Consider the following 18,453-nt stretch of genomic DNA (forward strand, 5'->3'; position numbering starts at 1 on the left):
GACTCGGTATATGATTTCATCTTTTGAGCGGCTTCTATGAACATGTTTATCTTTTTCGCTGTTTGGTTTCAGTATAGATTCCCAGGTCGATAATTTGTTACTTCAACTGCGTTTTGTGCCAAAGAACATTCAGTTTACCTACCACAAATTTCTGTCCTAAACTCATTACGGCTACAACAATCACACAAACTCAGGTATTAGGGGACTCTGAATTTGCGTGTAGAACGACGGACAGAAAATTAGAACATCATACCAACTACGTGCTACCACGCCAGGACAGAAAAGTACCTAGTAGCATGGCTATTGGTGCGCGCGTGGATCAAATCCACAAACAACATGAGATGATGACTTTCGACGTTCTGCCATTTCCTCTCTCCTTCCTCACCGTCATCATCGCGCCTCCAAATCAACCCTCTTCAACACACCAACATTTCGTTATCAAAATGGCTAGTACCTGGAGTCACGAGAGAGACAAGCAGGTAAGTTTTCTCATTTTACGGGGACAGTAGCAACTAGGATGCTAGTTCCTGGGTTGTTCTCACCTTAATTGACCCTTTGTTCCTCATACTGCCATGGTCTTGGTTTCAATGACTGATGATTGGTAGTTGCTTGTGGCCATCCTGGCCGTCCATTCCCCGCTGAACTTCTCCTCGATTGCTAAAGCGATGGGACAGGGTGAGTACAAGGGCTTTATGCCGAAGCTATCACATCAATACTTCCTAACTTCTATCCCCCCCCCCAAATGGGCCCCTCCATCCTACCTAACCATTAAACGAACTTTACTGAAAAGGGATAGGCAACAGCACTGCAGCTGTGAAGCAGCATCTTTACACTCTGAAAGCCCGCCACGAGGGAACCTTTACGAAATCTCCTACCAAGGACAATGCCGACAAACCCACTGGCCGTAGCCGCAAGTCTACCAAAACCACTACCAAGCGCAAGACTGCATCGGGCACCCAGTCTGAAAAGGACACCGTTGTGGAGAGCCAGGATGAGCATGGGGATGAATCCGCCTCCAGTCCTACTAAGCAACGCAAGCTCTAAGAGCTTCCTGTTTTTAGACGACATCGGTTGGGAGAAAATGACTATGATCCCGACATTTATGGTGGTGTTTCTGCGGCATAATGAGGGGTGAGATCGTTTGGCCGTTAGTCTAGGTCTCTCGGGTACCTTCCAAGGTTGCTATCTACGCGCTATTCTCGATTTCAAGGACAGCAGCTTATGAATACTAGTTTCTGAGAACAATATAGATTCCTGTAGTTGCAGTAGCTCTCCTAAGCCGTCTCAGTATGGAATAAACTGGGTATGCCCCGAATCGCCACACCATACGCAACTTAAAAGTAAAAGATGAGTCAAGCACTTTGTTTTCGATCGAAGCGCAGATCTGCCTAGAGCAAATAGGTCTTTGCCTATGAATCCAAGACATTATATTAGTTGAAGATTGAAGAGTGATTCCCGCGCAAGAGCTTCAAACTCCATTCTTAGTGGTCAAATGTCCGATTTACATAGGAATCGATGCCCGGCAGAAAAATAGAGATACCTGAACTACTATGACAGAGGTCTTAAGAAACAATGTACTCTTATTCCATCACTGTCTACCCCTAAGGTAGAATGAAGCTATCCATACTATACAAATGTATACATGACCACTTCTGGAGGCGGTTCTTCAGGGAGTTTCGGCTGACATTGACATAGTATTTATTATGTAGGGGCTAGATAAGCTCCATATTCCCCACATACCTACAACGCCAGCAGAAGCCAGGTACTTTGGTGTTATGCATGATATTAATTCAGGTGTTTTTATTTTTCGGCCGCCCTAAAACAATGTATGCTTCTTAGGCTTTTTACGGAGGGTGCTTTATAATAAATATAGTTAGGTTTCGTTGAACAGTATAAGCTATCTGGCTTTTTGGATGATTTTGTACTTTTAACAAAAGGAAACTGGTTTAACACCACAAAGTTACTATGTTGTAAAGTATCAATTGATGCTCTTATGAATGATCAATTAAATACACTTCGAGAATATACATATAGCAGGTAGGTTGATACAATTGGGGAGGTAAAAAGGCTACACATTATTATACTTTGAACAACGTACATCCATGGATACTTGGAAAGTGAGAGTTGATATAAACTACTGCCTGGCAATATAGTCCAATGAGAGAGTGATGTACCAGTGATCCCATTAGTCGCTCGTGGTTGTTCCTCAAAGGGGTTTGTTGGGTATTTGTTTATACTATCTCACACATGTCCGCTATACCCCCGTCTATATAGACGATACGTATCTCTATAGACACCCCTATCTATATAGATAATCTCTATGTAGAAACCTCCTTCTCTATAGGTTACTGTGTCTTTTGGGATATAGAATATGTACTCAAGATACATTCCTATTTATGTAATAAAACGTAGGCATAGCCCTGACCCGGGTTAACCTATATAATTTTATATCGACGATTGTGGAAAGTAAGCGAGCAGTAAGTTTATTTGCACATCTTGCAGCGACCATCAAAATTTGGAGATCGTCCGTTCGCTTATTTTAATCTGGTTTACCTTGATCAGTTCTTCTTCTTCTTCTTCTTCTTCTTCTTCTTCTTCTTCTTCTTCTTCTTCTTCTTCTTCTTCTCTCACCCAATACCACTTAACTTATTCGTTGCTACATCTAAATACACATACCGAACCAACAGGTGCGTTCATCTCCAATTCACTCTCTACGAGCAGGATATACTTAAGTTGAGCGTGCCATTTGTTCCTGTTCTCAGTCTACTCGTTACTTTGGTCTACAGCGATACTGATATCGTTTATTCCAGCTTGCTGATCACCAAACCAACAATGACGATCACCTGGAACGAGAAGGCCGATGCCAAGGTTCGTTTATACTTCCATCTGTCTCTGCATCCGCCTCTGCATCCGTCTGCCATTGCCCATCCTTGATATCCTAGGTAGCACAGCGCCTCTTCAGATTGACAGGACTCACAACCCTCAAATTACATCCCTTGAAGTCACCGTGGAATAGGGACTCAGATCTTGCCCCTCATTATCCACCATCCGCTTTGCTCAACTACATGTATGCAACGGTGGACCTGTATGTCAATCACACCACCTATGATTGTGCTGGGCCATAAAGTCACTTAATTACTCCGGCCTGTGTTTTGGCGCAGACGTTACGCGCGCTACGCGCGTGATCAAATCACTGCGTACCCCGCGCGGGATGAAGATCTGATTGTGAATAATCGGATCAGATTGGTCTCGTGGTCCCGCGTGGGGGACCTAGTACGGATATATCATCCCTCCCTCCAATGCTGTTTGACATTTCTTTCTTTTGCGAGATTCGCCCGCATATTCTACGACCGTGATCTTGTTTCAATGACTAACCATCATTCGTTTTAGTTGCTGGCTGGCATACTTGCTACCAGCTCCACTCCCATCGATTTCAATGCTCTCGCCGAGTACATGGGCGACGGTTAGTGCTACGCGGAGAACCACCAGATCCCATACTCAACTTTAACACCGAACCCTGGACAATAGCTTCTATCCTTCATCTTGTGCAGTTCATCTGTATACATCTGAACTATGTTCTCCCTTTTTGTTTTGCATGACCTCTGACGTGCACCATTTGACCTGAAAGCCTATTCCAATCTCTCATCACTGTTCCCCCTATTTCCCAAACTGATACAATCACGATGCTCAACCAATTCTATAGGAGTCACCGTCTCTGCTCTCCGCCACCGGGTCGCTCGCCTTCGGGCTAAGGGTGAGGAGGATGATAATGCTAGCCCTTCTCTTTCGCCCGTTGTGAAGAAGCGTCAGCGCCGTACTCCGAAGAAGTCTGCCCAGACCACTGCTACTGCCGAGTCTGGCGGAGAGGGCGGAGCTACCAAGGACGAGGAAAACCAGGCTGAGGATGCGAAGGCCAAGAAGCCCAAGATCAAGCACGAGGAAACCGAGGAGTAAGTGCTTGCCAATTGTGAGGATACCTATGGAAGTCTACAATGCTAATTTAATTAACCCAGTTATTTCCCTAGCTCCGAATCCATCAAGGAGGAGGAAGATTCTGACATCTAAGCGCCATCGCCGCGCTCTTCTGCTTTTCCCAATGAAACCGCACTGTGTCGACATGGTGAAGGTGTCAAGGTGCTGATGGTATCCAGTTTTATCTGGAGAAGCTTTCAAAATCTCACAACAGCGAGGAATATTGAGACATGCAATCAAACCATTTACAAGTGGTTATTATCAGATGGATCTATGACTAATGGCAATGAACTCGACTAGCCGAGTCTCTTTGCTCGAAATAAAAGACCGTTACTGATCCCCAGAATGTTCTTTTTACCTTCGTATGGCAAAAATGGAATAAAACATAGACGACATGGGAGTCGCTTGTCAATTGAACTAAGTACCTCGGTGCAATCCAAACAAATGGGCACCGGCATTTTTTTTATTCTTTTTATTTTTCCCATCACCTCACGGTGGAAACAAAAGCAATTGTGCATCGATATTTTTTTAGGGCTTTTTCGTTTTCTCTGAACGATAGGGTCACTCTCATGGTTGGGGATCAAGAAAGCACCCAACACTGAGACCCAACAAGAATTAAAAAGCGAAGTTGAGTATTGATAGTAGGAACTCAAAGCACCGAGACTTCAGGCGACTGACATGGATGCCCTTTCTGAATGACCATTGAGTTACTTAGACAGCTGGTCAGCGTCCGAATCAGCGTCCTCATCCTTGTACTCAGTCCATTCAGAGTCATCATTTCCGTGGTCGGCATTAGGAGATTTATCCTTGACTTGCGGGTGCAGAAGAGGATCGATAACGTCAAGACCGATTTCCTTTTTGATAGCGGATTCAGCGAGAGGCTCCTTCTCATCCAAAGGGAGATCTTCTTCTTCCTTGGCATTGGCTTCTTCTTCTTCATCGTCGGCCACGGCATCCTTGGTGACACGCTTGCGCTTGCGGGAAGGGCCAGCAGAAGCGGTGGTCTCATTTGCCTTCTTGCGAGGGGTGCGCTTCTTTGGGGTCACTGGGCTTGAGGGTCCGGATCCAGCGGCGTTTCCAAGTCGAACATTCTCCTTGATTCGGGAAAGTCGTTCCTTGATTGCACGAGGGGTTGGCTTCTGGTCGTTCTCTTGAGCAGCTAAGGGGGTTGTTAGAACAACTATTTTCCGTGATCAAAACTTGGGAGCGTCTGTGAAGCGGAGAACTTACGCCAGGCCTCGGAAACACGAGCCGCATCGACACTCAGGTCATGAGTCTCCAAGATCTTGGCAAGGAGCTATATCAGATGAGACTTGTCAGTCATAGTTGTCATAGCCAACGTTAGGCGTGATTAATGAATATAGGGTGAAAGGGGGAGGTTGCAGCAGATCCGGAATAGTAAATGAAATGTGCAACACAAATGAAGTTTTCGAAACATTAAATGATGGGAATTTGCAAGCAGCTTGAGATGAGCTCATTCTCAAAAGCATTTTGTATGGTCATTCAAGAGAGTATGAAGCTCCCCAATGCAGGTTGGTCCAGCCAGATATAGTTCAAACCTCAAGGCCAGCCGAGCCGGCCAATGGAATCAAAATGAAAAGTAACGGAAAAGTGAAACATGGACTCACAGTTTGGTCTGCGGTGGAATCCCACTTCACTTTCCCCATTTTGGGCAGTTTGGTCGGTTTGTAGTAGATGTATGATACGATGTATGTAAACTTGGAGTGGTCTTGTTTAGGTCAATGCGTTCTCAGGACAAGAATTCTTTAAAGTGGCGTGAGTAGAAGAAAGAAGAGGAGTAAGAGGGAGGAGACATCAAGCCCTTTAAAGAGATCAGAGTAATAGGATTTCTCATCCCGCGCGTAGGGGTTATTCAAATGGAGCAAACAACCAAATTCGAATAATCTGCGTAAATTTGTGCTCAAACAATTTATGTTTAGTGATTCATTCCAATCAAGATCCATAGATTGATATGCAATTCCCGACACAAAACCAGGCTTTCCCGAAATCAATATCTCGTAACGACGAGGCAGAAAAGTTAAAGAAGGATATAAAAAAGTGTATCTAGAATGGAACCAAGACATCCGTTTAGTGAAGATGCCCCAATACATAGCCTCATAGTTTGGCGCATGATGTGCTATTTTCTGTATATACATGTGTCCGATCTAAGTGCGTGACATAGGTAGAATATATTTTACTCCTCAATCCTAATTCGCTCATTTTTATCAAATTATTCCATTCTCATCATGGTAGAATCGATGGAATGTGTTCTTTGTCTCATTTGTGGGGAACAGCCACATACATACAGACATGTAGACAGGAGGAACCCATCCTATCGCCAGTTTTTCATCCGGACCTTCACACCCCTCTGACACGTAAGCAACATTCATATGCAACGTGATCTTGTTTCAGTTATTCCTTTGGACAGTTCCAGGCTTATTCATTTTGCAACACGCCTTCTCATAATCCGAGTTGGGGCCAGCGGTAAGTCATCTTCGTCAGATAAGTGCGGCGACACAAGAAGGCCGTTTCTGACGTAGTTTTCTCGAGTTTTAGCTCTTTCTGAATCACGAGGGTGATTCTCAGGGTTTTCAGGCTCATCTTTCTCCGTCGTCTCGCGGATATGGTTGAATCTGGGGAAATTTCGTCTACCCAGATGGCTCGGCCTCACATATTCGTAGGCTGGGGAATAGCCAGATAAATGGTTGGGGCCAGGCGCAGCTATTACATTGGAGGAAGACGACAGCTGGTCTTGCAACCGTTTGGAAGTAATTTTGGTGCGTCTCTTTGGTGAAGGAGATCGGCGACGATATCCTGGCTGCGATACACCTTGGGGCGATCTTGATCGGGGCCGGGGTTTCGACAGACGATGAGATCTGAGGTTCCCACTGGTGTTTTGGCTTGGGTCTGGGCGACCTGAAACCCAACTGCGCTGCAACCAGTCGCCGACACCAGGGCTTCTTTCAAGTTGCGATAACTCTGGGATGTTCGAATACCGAGAATGTGGGGAAGGCTTTGTTTGTGATAGCGTGGGTTGTTCGCTGTTGTATGAACCCTCCTGGGGTGGGGGATCATGGGGAATCTCGTGATCACTAGGCTCAGATACCGAATTCTCAATCTCGAGCTCGCTAGCACGAGAGGTATCCAGTCGCCGGTCAGTTTCTACGGATTTCTGACCCCAACCAGCAGCCCGCCGCTTCACAGACAGCCACGAATATTCTCGACCGGTCCGCTTGTGAAACTGTGACGCGAGATTCTCCCAGAACCCTCTCGCTGGCAGCTCACCATTGGAAAGTGAGGGTAGTTCTTGTTCATAGAGCCTCCTTAGAACACCCTCTTGGGGGATAGTAAGTCTCTTGCCACGGCCTGTGCTAGGACGGTGATTGATTACTATATCGCTGAGCTTGGTCCCCCGGGCGGATGCAAGATCCATTGGGGGCATCGCTGGAGCCAACTCCAAGTTGTGGGGTCTTAGGTTTGATTGACGATCATCTGGTCTTGTTCGGCATTGGGATGCCACGCTGCTACCAGGTTGGATCACTTGGCTTCAGTTTGAACGGATATCAAACAGTTGGACCCACAGATCAAGGATATTAAGAATGTCGGTGGCTAGGTTCTAGCCGAAAGGGGTGTAGATGACACTGGAAGTGGGTCGGAGAGGTCGGTGACGCGTCGCGTCGCGTCAACGCGTTTTCAGCTCTGGCACGTGATCATCATGAATTGATGTATTCAATGTTCGGCCGTTTCTTAATCATATTGTTTTTGCTTGTTGGAATATCTTGGTTATGTTTACTAAACACGCTTACATACAATCTCAGAATTCGAGTACAGTTCTTTTGTCTATGATCCATTAGCCAACATTGCCAGTCGAAATGAGGCTAAACAATAAGCACAGGAATTTGTTCATTTGAAACTCTGAGCAATGGTTTGCAACGGCTTGCGGTACTAAATAATCTAGATATCCCATATTGCAAGAAATTAGGGCAAAGCAGCTGCACCGGGCCAACCATGCATGAGAGGGCACGTGAACCACGTGGTCACAACCCTAAATCAACTATAATAGATTATCATTTGCTATAGCTTTGGGTGATTTACTATTTGAAGTTTTCCCACTGGCTTATCTACAGCGATCGCCCACCTCAGCCAGGAGCTGGACTTGTAACACCAATAGTTCCGTCAAGGACAACCTCGGCCGTATTTTCAGTTATGACGGGTGTTACAGGACTCGAGGTAGGTGTCGGCTGGCGAGACAATTGGCTTCAGATATGGAGATGAGGATAACTCGATGATTGTATCATAGAGCACAGTTGAGGACAGCAGACGAATCAATGGGATTCGCAGGAATTTAAGCGGTTCTACACAAAATGTGATCACTATCTTCAATTGACTGGAGAATATGTGAACGAAATTGGTCTTTGTCACCATTAAGGATGTTATTCAACTTGGATATTCGTTCATTGTGAGGGGTATCATGAATCCCTGGTTATACATAATCTCAAAAAAAAAAAAAAAAAAAAAGATATGAAAAAAGAAAACCACCAAAAAGACAAAACAAAAGGTCACATAACCGGCCGACTATTCTTGTATAAATATCCATCATCCATCATTCACCATAATCAACGCCGAAAACGACAAAAACTCCAAAGTTCCATGTGATCAGCAGTATCAACTTGCCCAGTCGGATCACCTAATGACAGAGCTGAATCCATTGCGCAATAATATCCTCCATATCATGTGCAATACCCCACTGTGAAGACAAACACCGGAAAAGCTTTTGCATAGAGTTGAGCTCATAAAGCAGATTCCTCACAGCACCGCCGATGGGAAGCGGAAGTGAGGATGCCCCATTTCCATTCTCGACAAAGCGCTTTGTCTCCGAGCCAGATACGGGCCGGATATCCTCGTGACCTAGGTTGAGATCCGAATGGGATAGCAAAGCGTCTTGCCAAACGATATTTCGAGGCAAGTTCACAGTGGCCACTCCTGCAAGTGAAAGGACGACGTATATTGTTGCCGCTGCGAACAGTGAGCTGGGCATATGCACGACGTGGGCGCGGCCACGTGGTAATTGTTCGACAATGTCTTGGATGGCTACCGCGTGGAGTACGGCCCGTCGGGCATCTTCTGAATTAGCCCATTTGACTAGATCGAAGCCCGGGCGGATGATCCCGCATCCACTGGAGACGTGTTGGGCAATGTTGTAGCGCAAGCAGACGTAATGGGAGAGGGCGGTCGAGTTGATCATTGTATCTAGACAGACTGTGTGCCAGCGAAGGAGGATTTCGAGTCTTTCCGCCGCAGTGAAGTGGATACTCATGGATATTGTCTCGTGGACTTGAGCTAGAGCTCGCCGGACGTCTGATTGGCTAGGAACTCCCACGGCTAGCTCATTATCATCAAAATCAGAAATCAAAGAATGGAGCCCTTCCAGCACCACACGCAGTGCAAAGGTGGAGAACTGGTACTCTAGAGGGCGGAAGCTCCCGACTGGAGGGAAAAGGGAGCGGAAAATCGACCTAAATGAGGACTGATCCGGCTTTTGAGGAAGCATATGAGCCAACCATTCATCGGCAGTATTGGCATCGAAGGCTTCCTCGCTACTCGGGAGGGTAAGTGGGTTTGCCACATGGCGAGAAGAGGCACCATCGCTCGGTGTTTGTCCCACAAGCCCGTCCAGAACGTAGTAGGCTAACAGGGCACGTTGCTGGATCTCCCGCGCAGCCCAGATTCGCCATTGGTGTTCTTTTTCTGCAGCGGGAGCATCGATCGAGGGCAGGTTATCCATTGAGTATGGCTCGCTGTCATACATGCCGCAGTGCCTTGCCCATAAGAAGCCCAGTGGATGGAAGACCTGGCTGGTGGTTCGGATTGCCCGGTTTTTGGATAGCGCCCCATAGATCTGACCCAGTAGGGCGGTGATCATCAGCTGAACACCCTTGCATGCATCATAGGGGCCATGATGTGTGATCATGGACTGCCAGGAAGTTGAAAGTGCGGTATGTGCTAGGTGCCATAGCGCTTCGCCCTTCGCAACCGAGTCCTTGGGGCCTAGGTACAAAGAGCCGATGGCGATGGCATTAAGGAGGAGAGCATGGGTGCATTCCCGGAAAACAAAGGTTGCACGATGCAAGATTGGGAATGTGGGGATGAAGCGGACAAAGAACATATGAAGACATTCGTCGAGGAATACGGAAGTGATAGATGTGGCTTTGACGGCGGCAGTAACACTGGATGACTAGGATAATGGGATGTCAGTTTAGCTCAAATCTTGGTTTAACCTGTGTTTTGACTGAGATTTTTAACAACTATGGGTCTCTTGCCTGACAAAATGCAACATTCAACTTACCGAGCTCGTTACCATCTCTGTGACATCTTGCACTGCCTGATGCCCTCCACCGGATGGTATGGCGCCGACAGAAGACCTACGGTCATCGAATAAATTCGGAGACCCGAAGTTCATACCATTTATATCTTGCACAACAGGCGGAAAGGGCAAGGTACCAAGCGGCATCTGCCACTGATCTGTCGTGTCCGAGGACATCAAGGTCTGAAATAAGCTTTCCGAGTCGGGCCAGACCAAGGCAAAGTCCAAGTCCGACGCAACATTGTGCATACTCGCATGGTTTCCAGGATGCGTCTCATCCCAGGAGTGACTTGTTGCTGAAGTTGACGCTGGGTCAGCAGTGGAAACACTACTCGTATCCCAGGAATGAAGAGAATCTAAAGAGGTAGGCTGTGGCGGTAAGTGTATATCCGATGAGTCATTCTTTGAATTTATGGCACGAGCGTGTAGCTTTTCATGGCGAGTAAGAGCATCTTGTCGGGCAAAGGGCCTTCGACACTCTTTGCAGACATATGGCTTAGATCCCGTATCTAAGTCTTCTAGTCAGCTGGGTAGATCTTTCGTTTTGAAATCTGTGCTGAGATCGAAAAGGACCAGTGGATCTGATAAAATTAGAACATACGGCAACGCTCATGTCTCTATGTGTAAAGACCCGTTAGCTATCTCCTATCACTTGGCGGTCCCTCTTTCGTGGGGAAGCTGGATTTGAAGCCAACCTTGGAAATCTACTCACCCTCAAGTGTTCAGCCTTGGAGAATGCTTTTTGGCATACTCGACAAATCAGTTTCTTGCCCCCTGGCAGTGCAGGTAGTACTGCCATTGTCTCCATTGACGCCATTCTTGTCGAGGAGAAGAAACAGCAAGAAAGTAGATTGTGGAGAGGTGATTGTGGGGTGTGGCACCTCACCCGGGGACTGCTTATGCGATCACGGAATTATACCTCCGGTGGACCGTATTTTGCCCCAGGCTTGAAAGATCTTGGAGACTACAGAGATCAGGTTCAAATGTATATATTATTTATTCCAAGTGAATAAGATTGAATTATGAAGTAAGATCAAGCAACTAAAAGAGATGTTTGAATTTCAGTCAAATATCCTTAGAAACGTTCAAGCATTCAAGCGGAAATAAGGCGTCGTGGCAATAAAGCCAAGGAAGTGTGGCTACTATGCTCAGACCAAGTCCCCTCAAATACGTCTCAGGATTGCGCGGCTTGCGGGCAACATTGGAAATGCCGTCCCGATGAAAAATTCCTAGCTCAATGATGAATGCAACCAAACAAATAGCTTGATCCCAAGGAAATTGCGCCAAGACATCAGAATGCAAACTGTTTCGGTACTTGGCTCGGGATGGGAGGCGCACTTGCATACTAAAAGGCTTCATCGGGTAGCCGTGTTCAAGTGCCATGGCGATGCCTTTTGCACGATCCCATGAAAGCAATCTATTTCGCGGCATCTTGACTGGTCGGTACCGACGCTTTCCAATCAAGAACCGTGGAGTGCCTCCGCATTTCTCTCCATTTTCTCCTCATTTTCGCTCTATTTCCCACCGAAGGACCCGCAACGGAGCCGAAACCCCCGGGAATACCTACCCCAGGCGCAGGGGGAGGTCCGACTGGGCGAAGGCCGTGGGTTTAGTGTCTTGGCTATGCCCACTCACCCTGGCATTTTTCACCAGTCCCTCACTGATTTCACGTCCCCAGCGGAGATAGGTGCAGATGTCCCAAATCCGCCATCATTATTGTTTATCCCCGATGCCCCCAACTGGCTCATCCTGAGACATTATTTCCTGTAGTCCTCTCATTCAATACTCCCCCACACTTCCTCCTATTCTCACAACAATCAATACGCTACCTTGGGTCATAGATCGAGGGCAATTCGGGCCATTGAGTGCTTGTCTCATTATTCACTTCCCATCGAAGAATAACGCAAGTACCATGACGTCCGTGGAGTTGCAAGCGAGTTCGTCTCGATCAGATGAGGTCGAGGCGCCAGGAACAAAAACCGACATCGATCTTATTGAGAGTGCAGGACATGGACGGGTAGCCACCTACACCGAGTCAATGACTGCTCATCTGCCAAAGGCACACAGAGACTATCTGATGGAGCGACACGGGACTCTGGAGCTCGACCCTATTCCCGGAATGGGCCCAGCTGACCCTTACAACTGGCCTGAGTGGAAGGTAAGTCAATATTCCCCTGCTACGAGATGACTTCGTGCGAGACAAAAGCAACAGCCGAGCAGAAGACTGATGTATCAACGCGCAGAAAATGACTAATCTTATCCTCGTGGCGTTCCACGCTTGCATGGGCACATTTACCGCCGCCGGCATCATCCCTGCCTATTCAGACATCTCCAAAGAACTGGGTGTCGGGATGCAAGATGCTAGTTACTTGACCTCTTTGCAAATTGCCATCCTTGGAGGCGCCCCTCTGTTCTGGAAGCCGCTGTCCAATCGGTATGGGCGCCGGCCTATCTTCCTCCTCTCCCTTATATGCAGTCTCGTGTGTAATATCGGGTGTGCAAAGAGCACCACGTATGCCTCTCTGGCTGCTTGTCGAGCCCTTGTGGCCTTTTTCATCTCGCCTGCCTCTGCCATTGGCAGTGCAGTCGTGATGGAGACAACGTTCAAGAAAGACCGCGCCCGTTACATGGGCGTTTGGACACTGTTGGTCACCCTGGGTGTCCCGGTCGGACCTTTCATCTTCGGCTTCGTGACCTACCGTATTGGTCATCACTGGATCTACTGGATCCTTGCAATGGTAAATTCTCGCCCCCGTGATAGTCAATAACTTGTTCATGAGCTGATAAATCCCAAGATCAATGGCGGGCAATTCATCTTGTATCTGTTCTTCGGCCCCGAAACCCGGTATCTGGGCAGCAAAATCGACAGCAAGGAGTCAACAAGGAAGATCGAGTACATGTCACTGCGACGGATTGACCCCACACCATTCTCATGGTTCGAGTTCGTCCGCCCACTGACAATGGCTCGACACCCGTCAATCCTCATCCCAGCATGCGCATACGCCATGGTCTTCCTCCTCGGTAATATTCTCGCGACCGTCGAGATTCCCCAACTCCTGCAAGAGAAGTTCGAGCTCAATGCCGAACAATTAGGCATGCAGTTCCTAGGTGCCATCATAGGTTCCGTAATCGGCGAGCAAATGGGCGGCGTGCTGTCAGACTTCTGGATGAGCCGGCGCAGTCGACGCATCAACCGTAAGGCCGAGCCAGAATTCCGACTGTGGCTCAGCTACTTCGGTTTCGCACTCACCATCATCGGTATTATTGTCTTCCTGGTCTGCACGCAGGAATCGCCAAGTGGACACTGGAACGTCACGCCCATTATCGGTACCGCTATTGGCGCTGTCGGAAACCAGCTTGTCACCACGGTGATGATCACCTATGCTATCGATTGCTTCCCGCAGGAAGCTGGTAACATTGGAGTGTTCATCACGTTTGTCCGACAGATTTGGGGTTTCCTTGGTCCTTTCTGGTATGCTTTCTTTCTCTCCTCCCTTTATTTTGCAGAGTTGTCGCTAACCTGAGCTTAGGTTTGCCCCCATGTTCGAGACTGTCGGTGTTGCGCCCAGCGCAGGCATTGGGTCGGCGCTGATTGTCGTCGTCAGTGTTATCCCCACCATCTTCCTGCACTGGCGGGGTAAGATTTGGCGTAGCGAGGAGTAAATGCACTAGAATGGAAATCGACTTCGATTTTGGTGTTTCACTTTCTCACGTTTCATGATTGTTGTTTCGGTTCAAGTTTTTCAGAGCATTGGTGGGTATGATAGAGTGATAGAGTAATCGGCTTCGGGTTCGGGTTAGTTAGACGAAGATTCGGCATCGGCATCGGTATCGGCATCGAACACGGCAAGATGGTTCCAGACAGTATATAACTTGACCAATAAATTTCATGTTTCTTCAAAGAGCTTTTTGTAATCAGCAAGAAAAAATATCCATCGTCAAAATATAACAGTAACATGAACAAGATTGGCTGAGTTCTGTTCAAGAAATCATATCGTCACCTATAGGGATGTGTATAGAGGCATAAATTTTTGATGGCGCTAGGAGCAGCAACATTCGTGTAAAGAAATCAAGAAAAATAAGAGAGAGGGGTTTGACTCAACAATAGAAATCCAGCAAAAATCCTTTCACGTAAAAAGGCCGCAGACCGTCTTTTAAGCAAACCACTCTGAACGGGGACAGCTCGGGACGCCGACCCGGTATACTCCCGTAGCGCTGAAATCGACCCATCGCGGGACAACAAGGCCCACGGGCCATATCAGACAACCACCGGGTGTACAGTTCGGCTTGTGGTTCTGGCTAAATACTTTCAGCCTACTACTATTACTATGCTAGAACAGTATAGGGTTCACGTTATACAATTAACCAATTAACCAATTAACCAATTAACCAATTAACCATGACTATGATAGTAACATTTGATCAGTAAAGGAATCTCTCCTAAGTCTATAAGCATCGAATTCATGCTTCCACCTCACCCATTGGCACATTTTGGCCCTTTTCTAAGCAATTTAGCCCTCCTTTACAATACAGTTGCCCAGTAAACCCAGTAAAGGATCTATAGGGTGATATGGCGGGATAGATTTACTCCGTGGAGGGAAGAGTTTATATCCGACCGAGCTCTGTGATTGGTCAAAGCTTCGCGATACAGACTGTTGACTTGCGTCTCCGTAGAATCCCTTTGCCTTGTGGCTTGGGTCAGGAATTTATTATACCCAGAGCGGTGGCTCTAATAGTCCTTAATGGTCATGTTGATTGTGCCGTGTATGTAAGCAGATTTCGGCGCATATGCACCAGACGATCACCTCACATAAGGCTTAAATGACTAATGCATGACTAATATTTAACATTGCCTAGAGCAGGTGCAAGTCTCAGTGGATGTATATAAAGGGAAATATATTGCCTCAAGAAGTGACTTCTATCATTTTATACACTGTATTTTGTCACTGGTGCTCGATCTTGGTGATCAGTGTTCCAATATGGGGCAGCAGCTCAACAGCAAACTCGTCGCCAGCCTTGATAAATTCCTTCGGATTCTTAGCTGCGCCAACACCGGGCGGGGTGCCGGTCAAGATGATTGTACCGGCAGGAAGAGTGGTTCCTTGGGAGAGGAAGCTGATCAGCTGGGGGACGCTGAAGACAAGGTCACTGCGGTGAAATTCAATGTTAGCTGGTACTGTTTTGTATAGCAGGATTAATGCAAAGCAAATACAACGTACGTCAACGGACAGTACTCCTGCATCACGTTTCCGTTCTTAAGACCGCGAATCTGGAGCTTGCTGGCATCGGGGATGAGAGCAGCAGAAGCGAGGACAGGGCCTATAGGTATCGAGTCAGTGCCAATTTCTTCTGAATAGTATCCAGCCTTATAGACATACCAATCGGGCATGCGCCATCAAAGCCCTTGGAGAAGCACCACTGGCTCTGGTTCATCTGAGAAGTGCGGCTGGAGACATCGTTTGCGGCTGTGTAACCAAGGACATAGTCGAGGGCCTCCGACTCGGGCACATCCTTAGCATCACGGCCAATGACAATAACCATCTCGGATTCGTAGTCGCCGGTGTTATCCTGCTGGGTAATCTTAGGCAGAACTGTTGGCGCAGGCCAAGGATCAGCCAGGGAGCTAGCCGGCTTCAAGAACAACGTTGGCATTTCAGGGATCGGGAGAGACATCTCCTTGGCGTGGGAGGCATACTACAATGTGCATTAGGAGCCTGACTTCCTCTAGGTCTTCCTGTCACCATTGGAAACTCACGTTCAAACCAATACATCTAATAGTTCCAACCTCACTTTGCGCCAAAGGGGACAGAATACGCGCAATAGTCTCCGTCGCGTCAGTCACTTGGCCAGGGCTCAGGACCGATGTGCCGGAGAACGGGCGCACCGCAACCTCCTTGCCCTGATAGAGAGCTAATCCGACATCCAACTTAGGATCAACGGGCTCTCCGATTAGAACCTTAGCGGGGTTCGATTTGGGGACAAAGCGCACCAGGCCTATTTGTTGTCAGTTGGGAATCTAGGATCGATTTGAGAGTTCTTACGCGAGAAGGTAGACGCAATTTTGGACATTGTTGTATTAATTGGAGAATAAAGAAGGGAAGCAAGTAAATTGTAGCAGAACCCCCAAATATAATACGGACTATCGAGACCGATAGCGGAGTATGTCTAGCCCGGCGCTGTATAAGCCGGAGGGGCAGGATCCCACAATGTGGGGAAGTGGCGAGCGCGGCCGATGCCAGCTTGGAGAATAAAAAGAGTGAACCCCCACGACTGTCACGTTTTTGTAAATAATTAACATTCCTATCTCGTCACTATGTCTGCTCCTAAAGGTCCCTTCCACTTGGTTAGCGTCAACACCGCACCCGAACGCGCCAAGCGCCTCATCGGCCGCCTCATCGAGGCTTTGAGCGATCGGTACACTATCATCCACGTCGACAACTGCGAGAGTAAGCATATTGAGAGTCATTGTGGTTGAATTTCGGCTGACAAACCCTTGCACAGAAATTGACGAAGTTGAGGCCAAGGTCAAGAAGCACAACCCCGAGGTTCTGGTAAGTCCGACTTTGAATACTCGAGCATTCCTAAGCTGGAATTCCACATTAATACCCCGAATAGTTCAGCGCCTCTATGTGGTCTCCCGAGGAGGCCGCACAGATCCACGAAATCGCTCGTTCTGTTCGACCCGATATCAAGCTCCACGCCATTCCCCAGGGCTTGCAGGTCGAGCGAGGGCCCGATGCCGTTGTTGAATATCTGCTTGAGAATGTGCCCACGCTGCTGGACAGCTAGATATTTTAAATATGAACATGTATATATCTATGCCTCAATAAACGCTTGAGTACAAGTCTCTTATCACATTCCACGCAGTTCGGTATAAAAATCAGTCATTGATGGTCCACGAGTATATATGTTTGAGACAAGGCCTTTGCTATCATATCAAAGATATGTGCAGGTGCGCATTCTAAACTGCAAAGAATATTCCACAATATGACAAAATAGGAAGTTTTTCCTTTTCATGGAAGTTGAAAGCGAAGTGTGTCATTGAGTCTTGCTTCCAAGATTCATTTTTCGGTGTCATGAAGTGAAGACTTCGCTCAAATGAAATCAAGACTCCAGCTCGCCTCTTGCGTGTTGGTGTCTCATGGTGGCTCTCAAATGACTAGAGGGAATGGAAAAATATGAGATGGGAGAACTCATGGGCATTGGCGACTAGAAGGAGTGCAACCGGAATAAACGCTCGTCGTTGCTCTTTATGGCGTGTTAGACACGTGTGTAACCAAAGAAGAACACAAAAAGCTATGCAAGGACCTAACATTAGCTCTGCAAACCATCAGAACTTCTAAAATCCTGAAAATCCAGTTTCAGAACGATGAACTATAACAGATGGAATTGATGAGATCGTTTCAGTGATGGAAGGCGCTTGCCTAATTCCGCAACTTCCAATCTTCTGGGTTTGGTTCTCTTCTCCAATTTGATCTTCGATTTTCCTTTCTGAGGGAAAAGACACTCTACCAGGGCTCGTTTCTCTGATGACTATATCATCCTCAGCTGGTTTCATCTTTCATCCTTCATCTTCGTGAAGATCTTGCGGAGATTGGCTCAAACAAAGGAAAGGCACTAACTCTGAGTGACTTCGACTGCCCAGGAATGCCTTCCAACCTCCTACAAGTGGGCTCTAGGAGTTTATGTCCAGTGATGATGCTAGTCCCTTTCTGGAAACCTATCCAGCAAGAGTCTGCACGGCTTCATAGAGCATCCATCGTTCTGTTGCCAAAGCAGTGCATCTTATACGGGATCCGTATCATGGACCTACGACTGGGCCTCTGTAACCACCCTTAGCAATGCCACACACCGAGGTGTTACTATACGATATCCTAGGGCTGAATGGTATATATTCATCGATCGGCTCCAATCTAACAACAAGTTTGGAATCAGAAGCAATAATCTCCCACCGGAAATTGTCGATCCACCGAGCTAAATTCGACGATCAATCCACAGCCCCAAACCCTGAACCGACACCTGATCAATACGACCATTAAAGTTGCAGATACTCCAAAAAAAGGGCACTTAATGACTTCCTGTCCAATGGTTATCCAGTGAACACGAGCACCGTCCCG

General features: G+C 47.3%; 8 protein-coding genes across 8 annotated transcripts; 4 read left to right on the forward strand and 4 right to left on the reverse strand.

Moving 5' to 3' along the window:
* Positions 1 to 443: 443 nt before the first annotated feature.
* Positions 444 to 1,044, forward strand: N7487_008230 (uncharacterized protein; the record flags this gene model as incomplete). The annotated part of the gene is made up of 3 exons (XM_056875960.1): positions 444 to 479; positions 606 to 675; positions 797 to 1,044. 3 exons carry the CDS (start codon positions 444 to 446, stop codon positions 1,042 to 1,044), a joined length of 354 nt encoding a protein of 117 aa, XP_056728148.1.
* A 1,788-nt stretch (positions 1,045 to 2,832) lies between these two features.
* N7487_008231 (uncharacterized protein) lies at positions 2,833 to 4,065 on the forward strand (the record flags this gene model as incomplete). Its single annotated transcript, XM_056875961.1, has 4 exons — positions 2,833 to 2,868; positions 3,391 to 3,463; positions 3,704 to 3,950; positions 4,014 to 4,065. 4 exons carry the CDS (start codon positions 2,833 to 2,835, stop codon positions 4,063 to 4,065), a joined length of 408 nt encoding a protein of 135 aa, XP_056728149.1.
* Positions 4,066 to 4,679: 614 nt separating this feature from the next.
* N7487_008232 (uncharacterized protein) lies at positions 4,680 to 5,639 on the reverse strand (the record flags this gene model as incomplete). The annotated part of the gene is made up of 3 exons (XM_056875962.1): positions 4,680 to 5,131; positions 5,203 to 5,269; positions 5,601 to 5,639. The coding sequence occupies 3 exons, from the start codon at positions 5,637 to 5,639 to the stop codon at positions 4,680 to 4,682; spliced, it is 558 nt and encodes a 185-aa protein (XP_056728150.1).
* Positions 5,640 to 6,412: 773 nt separating this feature from the next.
* On the reverse strand, positions 6,413 to 7,414 carry N7487_008233 (uncharacterized protein; the record flags this gene model as incomplete). Its single annotated transcript, XM_056875963.1, has 1 exon — positions 6,413 to 7,414. The coding sequence occupies one exon, from the start codon at positions 7,412 to 7,414 to the stop codon at positions 6,413 to 6,415; it is 1,002 nt and encodes a 333-aa protein (XP_056728151.1).
* Positions 7,415 to 8,659: 1,245 nt separating this feature from the next.
* On the reverse strand, positions 8,660 to 11,153 carry N7487_008234 (uncharacterized protein; the record flags this gene model as incomplete). The annotated part of the gene is made up of 3 exons (XM_056875964.1): positions 8,660 to 10,207; positions 10,319 to 10,831; positions 11,049 to 11,153. 3 exons carry the CDS (start codon positions 11,151 to 11,153, stop codon positions 8,660 to 8,662), a joined length of 2,166 nt encoding a protein of 721 aa, XP_056728152.1.
* A 1,095-nt stretch (positions 11,154 to 12,248) lies between these two features.
* On the forward strand, positions 12,249 to 13,999 carry N7487_008235 (uncharacterized protein; the record flags this gene model as incomplete). The annotated part of the gene is made up of 4 exons (XM_056875965.1): positions 12,249 to 12,494; positions 12,580 to 13,074; positions 13,132 to 13,808; positions 13,867 to 13,999. 4 exons carry the CDS (start codon positions 12,249 to 12,251, stop codon positions 13,997 to 13,999), a joined length of 1,551 nt encoding a protein of 516 aa, XP_056728153.1.
* Positions 14,000 to 15,279: 1,280 nt separating this feature from the next.
* Positions 15,280 to 16,405, reverse strand: N7487_008236 (fumarylacetoacetate hydrolase family protein; the record flags this gene model as incomplete). Its single annotated transcript, XM_056875966.1, has 5 exons — positions 15,280 to 15,484; positions 15,556 to 15,655; positions 15,715 to 16,030; positions 16,092 to 16,330; positions 16,378 to 16,405. 5 exons carry the CDS (start codon positions 16,403 to 16,405, stop codon positions 15,280 to 15,282), a joined length of 888 nt encoding a protein of 295 aa, XP_056728154.1.
* Positions 16,406 to 16,649: 244 nt separating this feature from the next.
* N7487_008237 (uncharacterized protein) lies at positions 16,650 to 17,125 on the forward strand (the record flags this gene model as incomplete). Its single annotated transcript, XM_056875967.1, has 3 exons — positions 16,650 to 16,782; positions 16,838 to 16,887; positions 16,952 to 17,125. The coding sequence occupies 3 exons, from the start codon at positions 16,650 to 16,652 to the stop codon at positions 17,123 to 17,125; spliced, it is 357 nt and encodes a 118-aa protein (XP_056728155.1).
* Positions 17,126 to 18,453: the final 1,328 nt, after the last annotated feature.

The sequence above is a fragment of the Penicillium crustosum genome, assembly GCF_028827405.1.
Source record: "Penicillium crustosum strain IBT 35664 chromosome Unknown utg000003l_segment0_segment0, whole genome shotgun sequence".
Lineage (NCBI taxonomy): Eukaryota > Fungi > Ascomycota > Eurotiomycetes > Eurotiales > Aspergillaceae > Penicillium > Penicillium crustosum.